This window comes from Lynx rufus, unplaced genomic scaffold (assembly GCF_022079265.1).
Source record: "Lynx rufus isolate CCGP_SWC_20201006 ecotype Redwood Valley unplaced genomic scaffold, mLynRuf1.p SCAF_26, whole genome shotgun sequence".
NCBI lineage: Eukaryota > Metazoa > Chordata > Mammalia > Carnivora > Felidae > Lynx > Lynx rufus.
The window spans coordinates 142,933-160,216 of record NW_025814841.1 but is presented as its reverse complement, the minus strand read 5'-3'; the positions used below and the strand labels follow the sequence as shown (position 1 = coordinate 160,216).

The 17,284-nt window shown below is 36.9% G+C and overlaps 1 protein-coding gene across 1 annotated transcript in view; it reads right to left on the bottom strand.

Moving 5' to 3' along the window:
- Nucleotides 1-8,450: 8,450 nt before the first annotated feature.
- RSPO2 (R-spondin 2) overlaps nucleotides 8,451-17,284 on the bottom strand; it is an 89,601-nt gene continuing 80,767 nt past the window's right edge. Inside the window, exon 4 of the mRNA XM_047089003.1 lies at nucleotides 8,451-8,937. Coding sequence (XP_046944959.1) covers nucleotides 8,825-8,937 — 113 coding nt within the window. The 3' untranslated portion in view covers nucleotides 8,451-8,824. The remainder of the gene's footprint in view (nucleotides 8,938-17,284) is intronic.

The window sequence follows — 17,284 nt, the reverse complement described above, 5'->3', positions numbered from 1 at the left end:
GAAGGAAACTGTTTTCCATGCAGTGACTCAGAGATATAGGTTGCTTTCATCTTGTGGGTCTACCTTTATGGACAGCCAAAAGAGACAGAACAGATATATGCTCTTAAATGCCCTAGCTCTGAAGTGATACACATAATTTTAAGCCAAAATTCCATTGGTTAAAATCAATCATAAGGCTTCACCCAGCTATAAGAATACTGAGAAATGGGATGCTTATGATTGGTCAGAAAGGAGAGAACTGGTTATGAGTATGCAATCAGTGTTTCTGTCAAATTTAGTTTTTCCAGGTAGTATATATAGGAAAGAACAAATTTGAAAGAAGCATGTGTGATGGGAAAGAAGATTAAAAATATATTTATTTAATTTCAAAATGTAATGAAAGTAGTTAGAACTTTAGTTATTCTCTTTTACATAGTAAACACTGAAAAAAAGTACTTTAACACTTCTCTTGCTTTCCAGTTAAATACCATGATTATGTATGTGTGTGTAATACTTAACTCTGTTCAAACATGTACGGTCCTACATCAGAGGGCTGTTATAAAAGTACCTCAATAATTACAACTTTAAAAAAATCTTCATTGTTGAAAATTACAAACCCAAGGACCTATAATTCACAAAATGCTTGTTGTTCACTTGATATAGTTTATTAAATTTGAAAGAAATAAAGGAAAATTCTTTCTTAGGTCATTGAGATAATTATTTCATCATAAATGTAGATGAAATTGGTAGGTGATATAGTAACCTGAAATTAAGTATCATTATCACATTTGTGTAAAGAGTAGTTTCCAAAGTTTTTTGAGCATTGACTTATTTAAAGTCTTTCTACATTGAAAACACGTTCAAGGAGATTATAAGGTATTGGTTAGTTTCACTCTTGGAGTGTACAATGAGGAAAACAATTTGAGAAGACCAAACTCCTCAATTATTACAAATTTTTCCTAATTGTCCTTCACTTCTCTTAGATTTTTATTCTAACATGAGGGGGAAGGAAACTATGTAAACTTTAAATCCAAGTTCTTTGTCACTGTTAGCAACTACCTGCTCCTAGTTTTTCTCCCAGGACACCTTTTCAAGTCCCTTTACTGGTATCTCCTTCTCTGGTTGATATCTAAAGTTCAAGTGCTTTTAAGTCTCTTCTCCTTCTACATTCTCTCTCTGCATCAGCCCATGTGCATCCTTGGTGCTCAGTGCCATTTATACACTGATATACCCCACTGGATATGTCTCCAGATCTCAACTTTTGCCTAAAATCCAGATTTAGAGATATCAAACATATAAATATCAAACAGGCATCTCAAACTTATCCTATGAAAAATAGATTTACGTATTCCCCAGTTTTCCTCACCTTCCTGATATATACTATTGCATAAGGCAAGAAACCTAGGGGACATAATTCAGTTCCATTTTTTTTTCTTCCATGACTACCGACTACGTCCAACTCATTGGCAAGTGTGTGGGCTCTTCTGCCAAACTGTCCTGAATATAACCATTTCTCCCCTTTTTTACTGCCATCACCAGCCCAAGTCATATTCTCATCTGATTACTGAAATAACCTGCTAATTTATCTCTCTGCTTTAACTCTGAAAACCCACCTTCCACACAGCACCCCTAGTGAATAGGGTAAAGGAATCAAATCATATCACTCCCCTGATTAAATCCTCCAGTGGTTTTTCCAAGCACCTAGACTAAAGCTTTTGCCATAGCTTTCATGACCCATCCTTTGAATATTCCTGACTTTATATTGGTTCCATGCTCCTCCTGACTATACTCTAAAAACTCCTCCCTTTTGTCTGTACTTTGGTCCTTGCTGTCCTGTTTGCACCTTAGGGCCTTTGTCCTGGCTGGTTCCAGTGTCAGAGCTACTTTTTTCCCTTTTTATATCCTTTTTATATCTTCATATCCTCAGCATCCAGACCTCATGCCAAAGTTCCCAGAGATGCCTTTCTTGACACCCCTTCCATTACCACATAACCTGTTCTGTGGTCTCCATAGTAGAGGAGCTCAAGAAGATATACAACGTTAGTCTAAAAATCATCTTTCATTCCAAATGAACAAGCTGGAGGGCAGGGGCACTGCAATCATTGCCTACCAAATTTTGTTCTTAGAAGGCATTCATTGCACACTCAATTTTCATAGGCTAAGGCAGGAAATGGAAGGCACACTCCAATGGAAAGAAAAACTAAGATAATGGGCAACACAATTAAGGAATTATGGATCCCAGAAATAAAGATGCCAGTAGGTATAAACAATCATTTTTAAAAAGAGTTTTCTTGGTTGCATTTAAAATTAGTCCAATGCTTTATTTCACATAGATTAGAACAAAGGAAGAGTACACCACAGATGCGCATTACAGAAAAATGAGGAAGAGCTCTTGATGTTGAAGATGGAATAAAGAGGAAGTCTAAGTTTGTCCCATCAGGATGCAGGGGCTTGGGTACACTAGAAGATAGTAGTGCTATTTATACCAATGAAAAAGTTAAATAGGAGAAAACTTAGGCAGAAAATTTTTTTTTTGATTTTTGAGTTTTTACTATTTCACTTTAGGTTTGGGCCCAAAGTACATATGATATCCTATGGCAAATAAAGAGAGAAAACTAGAAATGGAGTTAGATAATCAAGAGTGGAAATAGAACTTTGAGACTTAGCCACATACAAGGTGGTTTTAAATGGCATAGGCCTTCAGTACATTTACTGGACTCCTTCAGAGGCAGAATTAGAGGTAGTCTTTCACAGAATTTGCAAGGATAGTTCACTGACCCACAGGTTTTATGCTATATCCAGACTGCCACCTGTTTTTGTGTGGTTGGCAAACCAACAATTGTACATGTATTAAATGGTTGAAAAAAATCAAAAGAATACTATGTTGTGACACACAAAAACTCTATGAAATTCATATTTATGTGTCTGTAAATAAATTTTTATTGCAATATAGTCACACCCACTTGTTTACATACTGTCTATGGTTGCTTTTGTACCACAGTCGCATGGCTGAGTTGCTGTGACCAAGACCACTTGTCCTATAAAACCCGCTGTTTACTCTCAGGGCCTTCATGGAAAAAGTTTGCTAACCCCTTTTCTCAAAAACAGACCTTGTGACAGAGTCTTATAACTAAATTAGCAACGGGAAGAAAGAAAGAATCAAATAAAGGTTGGATGTGCACGTGGAGAGCATGCTGCCACAGAGACTGAGGTTAAAAACCTGAGGAGGAGTTAGTCTGCTAATAAAGGTTCTAATCCCAGACTTACAACTTTATTTTCCTGTCTTTAAGGGTGTCTTAGTGGAAATATTTGAAAACTATTTAGTGGAATACTCCAGAGAGTGTTTCTGAGAGAAGACAGTTATCACCATCTCAGGCATTAAGTGGACCTGGGAATCCAAAAGAGAGGATAATTCCCTTGGCAACTTCAATCTCTTAGCAATGTTTCCTTGGAACACCTTTGTTGGGAAGGTTTCTAAGGCTTGTGTTTAGTTCACCAATCACTGTCTTCTGAAGCTGGGGGAGGTGGCACATGGCAGTTTATTGTAGTGATTTGTCTTAGATTAATATGGGAATTGTCTAAATCTTGGACACAGTTTTCAGACTGACCTCTCAGATTTTGTGTGTTCACCATCTACTTTTAAGGGTTTTTTTAGTGTTTACTTATTATTTTGTGAGAGAACGAGCACACAAGCAAGCAGGGAAGGGACAGAAAGAGAGGAAGACAGAACCCAAAGGAGGCTCCAAGCTCTGAGCTGTCAACACAGAGCCTGACGTGGGGCTTAAGCCCACAGACTGGACCTCAAGATCATGACCTGAGCCTCAGATGAACACCTAACCAACTGAGCCACCCAGGTGGCCCACCATCTACTTTTAAAACCATAGTTGCCCTTACATCTCTGCCTTCATGATTCAAGGGTATCAACCATTATGGTATGCATGTCTGAGTTTACCTGAAAGGAACCCTTGATGATTTTATAATAATGATAATCCCAATGCATTCAGTCTTTTCATGATCCCTACAAGATAAGTGGGTAAAGGAAGTTAGGAGGTTACTGTGTTTCATATAAAAGATTCAAGATTTTATTCTATAAAGCCCACCAATATATTAACAGGAAAAGAAGTAGTAGAAGTACAAATGAATACCTGGAGTGAAGCTGGAGGTAAGAATATTTAGGATAACAAACAGTCTACAAGAGATACAAAGAGAACTTAGCACAGCCATAGCACAAAGAAAGCCAAGACATGGGGAGAAATTCAAGAGAGATTTCTGAGGTAGGCTCACTATAGAACTGATTAGATGTAGGAAACAATGGGCATAAATGATGAATACAAGAGTGTTCATGTAACCAACTATGTAGTTAAAGGTTTTATTAACTACTAAATGGGGACGGCAGGAAGAGGAATTGTTTTGGGGGCAGATGTCAGTGATTATGTTGACCATTTGCTCATTGCTCCTGGGTCTATGTCCTTCTGTTGCACTCAGTGTCACAGAGAACTACATTACTCAGGCTCCCTAGTTTCCAGATAGCTTTGGGCAATGGCAGGTGTGGGTAAAAGACTGGAGATACGAAGGTTAGGAGAATCCAGGGTGTTTTTTCCTCTGCCTCAGGCAGCATTTCTCAGGGTGACCAGATTTACATTTTAGCTTCCTCCTACCAGATAAGCTTTCTGTCTTTCATTCCATCTTTTTCTGTGTTTGCAGCTCTAGCTTCAGCTGTAGTTCTAGCTTGAGCTGGGTGGCCTTGCCTTCTAGATTCTGGAAACTCGATCTCTTCCTGTTATCAGGAAGAGGTTGCCCTAGGGGTAATAGTGGCTTCCTCCTATTATTAATCTTTGGGTGGTCTTGTCATTCCCACTTCAGCTTCCCACCTCCTTTATTACCTGTATAACCAATTATCACTGTTAAACTCCCTGTTTGAGATACGTTGACTAGTTTATTTCCTTGACTGGAGCCTGACTGAGGTAGTAACAAATTCAGTTTTAGATACACTGAGCTTGAGGGAAGTGTGGGCTCCCTAGTCAATATCTCTAGTTGAGGATTGGAAATTGTTAACGAAGACCTGGAGACCAATATGTGTTTTGGAAACCAAGAGCATACAGATGGTATGTGAAGCCATAAGATCATATTTCCCAAGCAAAATGAGGAAATGAGAAGACTAAAAGATTAAACAGTAAGTTCACCTATGAAATGTCAGTGTTTTTAATTTAGGCCAAGAAAGAACTTGGAAAGACTAAGAAGAAGTACAATGCCCTGGTTAAGATTGTCATAGAAGCCAAATGAGAAATGAAATTCCTAGAGAAAAGGGCACAACAAAGTTAAACTTGGTGGAAAGAGCAGACAGGACACATACAAAAAGATCAAGGCAAATGTCCTCCTTGTGTTTAGCAAGGGGAACATCACTGCTCCCTTTGTCAGAACAATGATAGTGTGGTGGTGTGGGAAGAAATCGCTGAGAAGGGAACAAGCCATTAATGAACAAACGTTTTCAGAAATGTGGACCGTGAAGACTTTGATGAAATGGTGACTTGAGAAGAGGAAGGGCTGAAGAAATTCTAGAAGTGGATACTGAAGATCCCCCAAAGTAACAGGAAGGGGGTCAGATGCATAAGTGAAATAGTTATTCCTTTTGAAAGAAGAGGGAAGATGATGAGATTGGTCAAGATATACATTCTCAGGGTTACTAATTCTACCTTGTCTAATGATATTATCAAGTAATATCTACTATGCACAAACTTCTCTAACATGAACAGATGATGCCCTTTTCTTTCTCCTCACAGCTCTCCTCTAAAGAAAAAAATATGAAGCTGGAGGAGGAATCACACATCACCTTTATAGGAGTCACACACTTGAGGCTAAGTGCTATCTTTTCTCCACATGTTTCTAGCAAAACATGAAAATTCCATGCATACAATTATTGGTATTAGCATCTTGAAAAAGAACAAAGACATTCATAGAAATGGCTTTTCCTAAGTGCTTATCTGTCAAACTTCTGTAATAAGAACACTTAAGATTGATTCTCTTAGAAACTTTCAAATATGCAATAGCATTAGTAACTATAGTCGCCATGTTATACATTGCCTTCCCCATGACATATTTGTTGTGTAACTTTCTACCTTTTGACTCCCTTCACCCATTTTCCCTACCTAAACTTAATTGACAAAGTTGTGATTCCATCATTTACTTTTACAGATGCTAAGCTCCATGAAAATATTGGAGGGGGGAACCAGTTTCATATGGTCTATATTTATATATATCATATAAATATAGGATGGTAAAGCTACTTATAGAAAACCACGAGATTTTCTTTGTATTCCCAGAAAGCTATAAATGATACTGTAGTAAGAATCTTTTATTTACAATTGGAAGATTATATATCAGCTGTAAATCAATTCCCATAAGAATAAAAATTGGGGCAGGGATGCCTGGGTGGTTCAGTCGGTTAAGCGTCCGACATCAGCTCAGGTCATGATCTTGTGGTTCGTGAGTTCGAGCCCCACATCCGGCTCTGTGCTGACAGCTCAGAGCCTGGAGCCTGCTTTGGATTCTGTGTCTCCCTCTCTTTCTGCCCCTCCCCTGCTCACAGTCTGTCTCTGTCTCTCAATAATAAATGTTTAAAAAAATTTTTTAATAAAAAATAAAAATAAAAAAAAGAATAAAAATTGGGGCAAATGATGCCTAGGCATCAAGCAATAGATAGAAAGGAACTGAAATTTTCAAAAATATAGAGAGAAATGAGTGTTTTTGAAATAATTAGCCAAGAACAGAGGCAATTAATAACAGGTAACTTGGATAGCACTTAGTATATACCCTGTGCTGACCATACTTTACACATTTTACCTAATTTAATCCTCAAAACATAGGCCTACAGGTAGATAACTACTGTTACCTCTATTTCACAGATGAGGAACAGAGACCTGGAGAGATAATTTGCCCCAGGCTACTCTCAGAGTCTAGATTAGAACTCAGGAGTAGAGATTTTAGAGCCACACTGCCTAACCACTCCATTCCACTCTAGTGTAATGTATAGCTAAACTATTTAGTTCCTTTTGGTAACATTTGTGTTTTTGTAAGGATCATTATTTAGGGATAGAGTTGTTAAAGTATTTCTTTTTGCTCTAAATGTACCTCTAAAGAAAACTTCCACAAACAATAATTTTGAAGATTTTTAATGCATGAAAAGAACATCTCAGAAACAGAACAGATACTGACTTATTAACGATGAAGCACTACATAAAGGAGCCCCTTCCCCACTTAGTAAATAGGAATATAGTGTAAATAGACATGGAACGAGGTGAGCACTTTAGGATTAAATGCAAACCCTAAAGTTGTGTACAACATTCATATATGGCTTATTATCTCATAGCAACAATATTCTCATAATGATGTATAGGACATTGATACTCACTGGTAAGATGCTTTTGACTCAAAACAAAAATGGTGAAGAGGTAGTTTTGCCAATGCAAGGTGAGAAAAAATGCTTTACCTTGCTTTTTTTTTTTCCTTAAACATCTGTAACCATTTTTTTGCTTTAATTTTCGTCCGAATTAGCCAGGAAGATAATGATGCTTTTATAGAAGAAGCCAATTCAAAGCTCTCTGAGAGCTGATTTCCTCAAGTGTATGATGATGTTTTTGAAACAACTGCTCCAAAAGTCCCCAGGGAAGTCTCCATCGTGTTCTTCTGTCTTGGAGAGGATACGGATCTGGCTCAAAGGAGACCTGTTAAGATCTGAGCAGCAGTTACAGGAATTCATACTGTTTTCTTCTCAAATTCTATGCATGGTCTCACGATGGTAATTTCTACAGTGACCCAAGAATATTGGTAGGTACCCTGTCCTGGTAAGTCAGGGATGGCTTTAGATAAATATGTATATATATTGAAGCTTGAAACAAAAGTTTGAAAATCTCTCTAGCCTCTGAAACTGCATGATGAGTACTAGAAGGGACTGCATGTAATTCCTCGCGTTTTCAATTGTGTTTCATAAAGTCATCACCTCTTAGACGTAAAGGGAGTTTTAGTTTCTGCCTGACACATGCTGCTTCATCTGTAGGAGGAGAGCTGGCGTGGGGAAGTTCTACTGATATTCAGATTCTTTGACACTGGTCATTTGAGCCTATGTACAAACTAGCTTATCCTATTCTTACAATGAGAAATAAGCCCTCCAAGAAAAGTTACATTTCAAGGGGCAACGAAACATCCGTCAATTCGCACAACTAGAAGTCATTTACTGGACGGTGGTTAGGAACATCTAGAAACAAAGTGACATAATATTAATCAGGTATGACTTGTTACAGGAAAGAAGGCATAAATATACAGTAAGAGGTTTATCGATGGCCCCACAGATTATGTACATGTTGGAGCTGATGTGATACTGAGCAGGAATCCCTGGAGCATACCCCCAGCTAAAAGCAGATATCCACATACATTTATCCTTGCAAATACACAACGTGAGAAATCAAGGTCACAGGTGAAATAGCACTTTGCCTGCGGAGTGTCTTCTTTCCCATAAATATGCACAAGTCTGTTCTCCAGTGGTGGTCTGGGGCCTCACGGCCGTTGCCTCTCCATGGTGCCACGTTCCCTCCGTGCATGTGAAGCCAAGGCACATGCTGGCCACCCACTCCCTCTTCCACCGATTCAGGCCGTGAGCTCCTGCCTTCACAGTCTCCAGATGCAAATTGAAGCATAAATAACAGAGACCACGCTCGTGGCTCCTCCTTTCACAACATTACCGGGAACAAATACTGGTCAAGGCAGCATTTGTGTCCAGGCGGGGAGAGTAGCTTTGTGCACTTTTGCAAAAACAAAAATCCCCCAAAATCTAACCTACATGTCTCCTATTTTACTGATGAGCTCTGTCTGTAGCTAGGAAGACACTGTGTTGCTCCTGGGCTCTTTCTATCAGCTTCCTCTTCTTTTTCTTGTTCTTCTCCTTTGCCTTTGGGGCTCTCTTTCCTACAATGAGGGAAAGAGAAAGAAATGAAGACATGTCAGAAAAGGCTCTTTCTCTAGGAAAGAAAACACAAAACATTAAGAGTTTTACACAAAGCCCATCTGGAAAACATCACCTATGGAAAAAGCCTCAAAGAGAAAATTGTTCACATTAATTTTGACGGAATAATAATAATTTACTAAATTGGATATGCTGTCTAAAACAGAGACTGATCTTCCTGTTATAGGGAACTGGCATATTTAAAAACCTCCCAGCGGCCTGATCAGTCTTGCAAATATCATCCTGCCACAAAAATTCCATTTATCCCCTCCGACTGCTAACAATGCTACCCTTTACTAGACATCTTTACATCTTTCTACTGCTCCACAGGTCAGTGGGGCGAAAGAAAATAAGCATCTATCTACAGTAAATATACCAGAAGTTTCAAACTCCCTTTTCCCTGCCCCCCTGGGAGAAAAAAATGTCTTGCTTTTAACATTATTCCCTCCCTGTTCTCCAAAGGCTGGTGTATGAAATGACATAGGTGAAATACTTTCTTCTTTTCTATAAAAATTCATGGGGACATCACTCCTTATGTGGCTATGGCTTCTTCTACAAATCCCCTGGAATAAGTTATTCTTATTACGGTGAACAAGAAAAATGCTCGTGTCTGAAAAACTGATGACATGTGTCTTACAACCAGAAGATCACCCACCACATAATCCTATTTCTCCTCTTTGCCTTCACAACCAGGAAGCCCAGACTGTGAGCTAAAGGGGTGAGGTTTGTCTGCATCAGGAGTTTTTGCATCTAGTCTCCCTTTGCCTCTGCTGTATTTTACTTCTTACATCTTGTAGTCATGGTTTATAGTTTTTACAAGGTCTCAGCTTTTCTTTGCAAGCATGTATACTTAAGAATGTGAGAGCAAAGAATAGCAGGCATTTATTTGTGTTAGGTCCATTTCCCTCTTTGGTTCTAAACACCTAGGAATCATGGAGGTTTTAGAACAGTAAAGAGCATCAAGGGTACCTGTATTTTGCAGAAATGAAGTCATTACAATACAGCCTCAGTACAGAAAGATTTTTCCCTCAACAGACTAGTGTTTTAACAGTATAGTCCTGCAAAACTTTTCTCTTCCTGTGTAGTAATCCGTACCACAAATAGGACATTCACTTCTAATGCATGCTTTCCAACCTTCCCACCCTTCATTACAGGGCCATATCTGGTCAGCTGTTCAGTCTAGACAATGGAGGTGGCAGCTAATGTAAGAAATGTGAAAGAAATAGGCCAGAAGTTAGGGAGATAGACCCATGCCTTAAGAAATCAGTAACACTAGATTACAGAAGGCTAGGAGATTTCTAAATAAGGGAGATGTTTCTCATATATTATCTTATTTGAGCATGGAAAACAGTCACATGACTGGCACATAGTTGATATTCGGTGTGTGTGGAGTAAAACTTTATCACAACATAAAGAATAACTTATTTTTAATAGGACACTACAGTAAAATAATCAGAATATGATCATGCCCTCACATTAAATTATTAAAGTCCTTGAAGTTATTTTCTGGTTCTTATTAAATTCTGGTATTAATGTTATAATGGCAGCTTGCCATCTTTAAACATAGTTAATCCTACCCAGGGAAACCTTAGTCCAAACCATCATTAATCAAAGAAGCTGTAAAGTTACAACTACTTTAGTAACATTATATCTAATGATGAGACACACCTAATGAGGTCAGAGAGATTAAATACTTAACATAAAATTATATATTTAAAAAGAAGCATCAATTATTTTTTCTAAACAAAAACCTTAGTTAAAATCATTGCTGACTACATTGTAAAAATGAGCTCATATTTGATTTATTTAAAGCCTAGAGTTTCTTTTAAAGGCAAATTGAAATTGAGTACATGGAAAAATAATTTTACTAGATTTTTAAATGTGTTAAGATAAAAATATATTGAGTATTTGTTAAATCTTTTCACATTCACCATTTTAATTTTTCATATGAAAAATGTGTACTGCTTTCACTAACAGAAGATCTATACTGAATGACTGGTAATTCTTATTTTAAGAGAGGGTCAATTTCATGCCACTTACCTAATAAATCATTCTGATGTAATTGTCAATATTGAATGGTCTTTGGGTTTGCTGGCTGATATAAACATTGTGTAATAGGAAAGTTAACTCACTATTTGCATAAAATAGTTCATAGCGTGGCCAAAATTTCAGCAATGCTTCTGAAAACTTATATAAGTTTTCAAATTGCACAATTATTCCATTGGCGATAAGTTATATAGTACTGGTTCCAAATAAAGATGTTTTGGGAGACCTAGTAACAACCCTAAAAATTTTCCTCAAAAGTCTCTTTTGAATGACACCTCTGTGCTTTTGGTTCATTGCTTGGTTTTCTTTTTGGTCAGCCCCATTTCTCATGTAGGATATATCGCAAATACCAAAGAATTAAGATGGTTAGCCAAGATTTGACCACGAATAGGCCTAAATTAACTGAAAATATTTTGTGGTCCAAAGTAGGCTGTTTTGACTTAAAGTCGAACTCGAATAAAAAAAAACATTAAAATATAACCTAACCTAAGGTATAAAAAAGGTCTTGTATATATTTTCTTCTGAACTCTAAGTGGTAAGACTAAAGCTAACTGAAAATATATATCCCTGTTTTTATCTATATATTTGAAAATAAGTTATATTGGACATAAAAGCATGCTAATTTATATTTCCTCCTTTTTAGACTTGGAGAATGCCTTGTACACTTTCAAATTAGTTTACATGCTTAAGCACGTTCACCCTGTACAGGAAGCATCTAAAGGCAAGTATGATGCCAGTCACCCAAATTCAACTCATGCATTTAACTGTCTTTTTAGTTCATGAACAACCACCTGGAAAATACACTGCCCAAGATCAGCACAAAAAGGTTAGAGTTTTATGAGGAGATTGTCAACCTCCAGGTATGTCCAGCTCTAATGACAAATTCTGCATATCTTTGTCCTGAGTGCTTTAAGAATACAGTGGCCTTAAACAGACACATGAAGATACTCAAAATCGCTTATCAGGTAAATACAAATCAAAACCACATGAGAGACCACTTCACACCTGTCAGAATGGCTAAAATTAACAACTCAGGTGAGGCTGGGGAGAAAGGGGAACCTCTTGCACTGTTGGTGGGAATGCAAAACTGGTGCAGCCACTCCAGAAATCAGTGTGAAGGTTCCTCAAAAAATTAAAAATACAACTACCTTATGACCCATCAAATTGCACTACTAGGAATTTATCCAAAGGATAGAAAAGTGCTGATCTGAAGAGGCACATGAACCCTCATGTTTATAGCAGTCTATCAACAATAGCCAAAGTATAGAAAGAGCCCAAATATCCATCAACTGATGAATGGATTAAGAAGATGTGGGGTGGTGTGTGTGTGTATACACACACACAATGGAATACTACTTGGCAATAAAAAATAATGAAATCTTGCCATTTGCAACAACATGGATGGAACTGGAGGGTATTATGCTAAGTGAAATAAGTTAGAGAAAGACAGATATCACATGATTTCACTCATATGTAGAACTTGAGAAACTTAACAGATGAACATAGGGTAAGAGAAGGAAAAATAAGATAAAAACAGAGAGGCAAACCATAAGAGACTTTTAAATACATAGACCTGAGGGTTTATGGAGGTGGGTTAAATGGGTGATGGAAATTAAGGAGGGCACTTTTCAGGATGAGCACCGGTTGTCATATATAAGAAATAAATCACTGAGTTCTACTCCTGAAGCCAAGATTACATGGTATGCTAACTAGAGAATAAAAAAATAAAAAATAAATAAAAATACAGTGGCCTTGATAAATCACTATCCATTGAATCTCTTCAGCCCTGTCTTACAGATGCAGAATACTGGCTAGATATTTTAGTTGTTAAGGAAAGCAATGGGGTTTAATACAGAAAGGCAGAACGAAGAAGAGCTGGTAGGTAAGTATGGTCTGTAACTGAGATAGCATCACACTTGTGACTCCCAGTTTTTACATTTACAGAATGAAGATGCCATGATCCTCTTTCATCATAGAGTTGTCTAAAATATCACAAGATCATCATCAAAATGAAGTTAGAACAATACCATCAAAACCACGCTCTAACCAACATAATTACGTTGACTTGCACACATGTGGAAATGGTCCAACAGGATAACCTATCGACTCTTCTACAGAGAAAGGTGAACAGCCCCTTATGGAAATACTCCTAACGTCCAGCTGTAGATTACTGCTATTAGAATCAGAAATAGGGTAGATTCTTTTCAACCAAGATATCAGGCAGACTCACAAATTGCATGAAGCTGTGAAAATACTGACTCCACTGCCTGGCAGACATGAATTTCATTCCTTCATAAACCCCAAAGTTGAGGAAGGTCTTCAAAAGGTTTTTCCTTCACCAGGTTTAGGCAATAGTTTTTCCTAACTGGAACAATGGTTCTTGTACATCCCCAGGAAGGCTACAAAGGTTGCCTGGGATTTCCATAAAGGTGATTAAGTGTTTTGAGGAAGACTTTCTAATTGTAATGCAATGAAAGAAAAGTGAAGAAAAAATTCAGTAGCTTTGACTATGAAAAAAATAACAAAAATCTCCCCTTTTATCTCTACACACACACACACACAGGAAAGTAAGTAACAATTATGACAAATGTATTTCTACTCTTAGATCCATAATTGTGACAAAAGTGATCATCTGAAACCAGGACGAATTCCTATTAAATTTTAATGACAATTTTGTGATGCTAACTTGAAACCTGGGCTTCATTGTATTTATGAAATTCACCAGGGGGACTTGGGGATCATCTCAGAGATCTTGTCATTCTTCAAAGCAGCTCAAGAGGGACAAAAAGGTCAGGTAAGCACCACACTGGGGGATTTTGTTGTACTTCAGAAGACACATGCAAGTTAGAACAGAGAAAGTTGCTTCCACATCTTCACAAGGACTGAGTTGTAGACAATGAATAACAATTGAGCAATTTCTTTTTCTCACATGGGCAACTTGAGTTTGCCCAAGAGTGAGTAGCAACAGAGATTTATTTATTTAAGGGTGATTGATGATTCTCTGGGAAAATGCCAGTTTGGCTCCTAAATATTTTAAAAGCTCATATAAAAATATACAAAAGACTTAAATATAATCCATAAGGGAAATAAAAACAGCTAATATAGTAACCAAATTTCACAATTAAAAATGCCAAATGAGTTGCTACTGCCAAGATTCACGTGAGAATGTAGAGAGACAGGCATCAGGATGCATTATGAGAATATAAAATTGATACAGTCTTTCTAAAAGCCATCTGGCAATGCATACAAAAGCATTAAAATATTCATAATATTATCCAAATTTAGGAATCTGTCCTAGGAAAATAACCTAAACTTGGACAGAGATTATGCATAAAGATATTTACTATAAAATTCTAAAAAAAAATATCTTAAGTTATGGAAATTTCCTACTACCCAATTTTTCATGACCTCTCTTTATGATTACTGAAATGTGTTTTCAACTATGAAGTATTTTGTATCTTAAGGCGACAGCAATTAAATTTGCTCCCAAGGGAAGCTGCATGTCCCTAAAATTTATCATAAATAGATTATAAGGAAAAGGATATAATACAAAACATTCCTCCTCTGGTGGTAAGCAGACTTTTTAGTGGAATGATCAATCCTAATTGGATATAAGATATAAAAGCTTAACAATTCCTGGACTACCTAAACACTTTTGGCATTAAGGATGGACATTAGTTCACAAAGCTGCTTTAATCTAGAAAGGCATTCAAGTAGGCAAATATGATGAGCATTACTGGGATCTACCACGGCATGTCCTACATAGCCTGAGATCAAAATCTTGCACTGTCTATAATACTTCTGAATAACATATTAATGGTTATTTTTACATTAGCTGAGACTCCAAGGCAAGACCTTGAATAAGTAAAGCAAATGAATCCACTCTGTCTCCTTATTCATAGTACAAAATTCTTTAATTCGTGTTTTTAGTGACATTTATCTGCTTTTTAAGAAATAACCTCTCTTACACTAAAAATATTGCACAGACAAATGTCTTTGGAAAGGACTGGCAAATCCTTCAATGACTATTTCCTGACTGTGATCAAATTTTCTTTGAGAGCAAAATAATCCAGAAACAAACCAACAAGTTTTGCAGTGTTGAAAAATAACAAGTTACATGCTAAGGAGATTTCACTGGGCATCTTCAGTTTCAAGACATAATGTGGAAATCTGCCAAGTAGTCACTTAGTCATTTCATCTTTATAAAAGAGCAGGTGCTTCAAAAACCTACCCATCATCTTCAGATAGCTTGCAAGTAGTTGTTCACTTTCAAGGTTATTAGTGGAGAGGGACAATCGTCCAAAATAGAAAATGGTTGACAGGATGGACTTCTCTAATCAAACATGAAAATCATTTAGAATTCCTATATATATTTATGATAATTTATTAAAAAAATCAATAAGCCAATTATGACTGTTTTACTGTTCTATTTTTAAGCGTTTGCCACGTTTTTATTGTAAAAAGGAATAGTATGAAATGGATTTCTTTGTCCATAAAACCTCTACACTCTTCCTATGAAGCATTTTATTGGGCATGAAGTCTATTTTGTTGAAAGGAAGCCGCATTTGGTTTTAAAATCTTGTTTCATATTCCATATAATGAAAATGGAAGAAAATCTAATCCTAAAGATCACCTGAACCCTTATGAATTAACTATATCACAACTAAGCATTCCCGGACATGGTATTTCAAATTTTCCCTATTTTATAGCTCTGAAGAATATCTTCAGGTATATAACATGACTTATAAAAGGGGCAATAAGATATTCCCAAGACCCTACAAACTCATTTGAAGTGCCAAGGACTACAGAAAAGTAATTTGAATGATATTTGGGTTTCTTCCATATAATTTTGGTCATCCATTTGACTTAAGCTCTTAGATATCTGGTATTTCAAAAAATATCAAAGACAAGATCCTATAAAGTTTAAGACAGATGAGAATAAATAAACAAGGAGAGGTGGTTTCAAAAATACCTAATTTTTTTTCATAATAACTAAGTTCATCGCAAAGACAGTTTCAAGGTGGCAGAGATTAAAATTATACTCTACAATTTCACTTGTGTGAAAAAATACCACAAGGGGGCAACAATTCACTTTTACTAGTATCTCTGGTATAAAAAGTGTGCAGGCCGGGGAGCTTTGGAGCTCTAACTTCTTAAACACTTTCTTTTAACCCCAGTTGGAGGCTTTTTTTTTTTTTTCTTTAAAGCTCTATAGTGGACTAAAGGATACATAGCAAGGTCCAAGTGCAGCACAAGGAAAAGTGTAACTGTAATCCTTTAAAAAGATGTTTGAGGGTCAAGGGAGCTAATGAGAGAAGAAAAGTCAAATGAATTTGCTTTTCAAATGGTGATTTAGGGAAAAAGCATTATTCACACATCCAGGTTGCCATTTTCTTATGGGGCAGTTAATATAAAATATCTGTAAAGAACATGTCCTTTTCTTGGATCTCTTATTTATAAGAATAGAGTTGTAAAACTAAAAATTATCTTCATTATCTTCTGGTCCAGGGGGTGCACACAGATTTAAGAAAAGTATAAGAGCTGATTGTCGGGTGCTGATTGAGGACAAAGGGCTGTCATCAAGTTGGCCTCCCAGGATGCTGATCATTTGGCCAAACTGGGAAGGTAGAGAGACAGAGTATAGCAGATATGTTCCACCCCCTGCTCTAGTCCAACTCTGCCAAGTGTTAAGATATGAAGCAAATGAGGCACAGAAAAACTAGAGCATCCTAACCAAGCTCCTATAGCTCCTTAGCAGCTGTGCTAGACTGGGAAGCAGGTTTCATATTCTTTAACAGCTTTAAAGATTACTGGCTAAGGACATAGTTTAGATTTTTTTTCCCAAGAGAAAAGTCTTAGAAGACAACTAATATTTCTCTGACTCTCTTCATAACTGAAAACCCCTTATGAATTGCATAAATAGCATCTGTAACCTAAGACTTTCTGTAAATGTATAGTGCATTGATTCAATGCTTATTCTTTTAGCAAGGTGCAATCTATATGTTTCCTGGGTAGGGCAAATGAGATGGTGGTCATTCCTAATATGGACCATGCACTGTAAGCGCTTTACACATCTTCTTAGTTAACTGTATATTGTGAAAAAAATCAGTATTCAAACCATTCTGCTAGAATGTTGTACAGCTATACACCCTAAATTCACTAAAAATTTGCAGAAAAATATAAGGCTCATTTGGTACCCTTAAGTCAGAAAAACATCCAGTTTTGCAGAGAAAATGATATAACTGATTTTATTTGATTAGGACC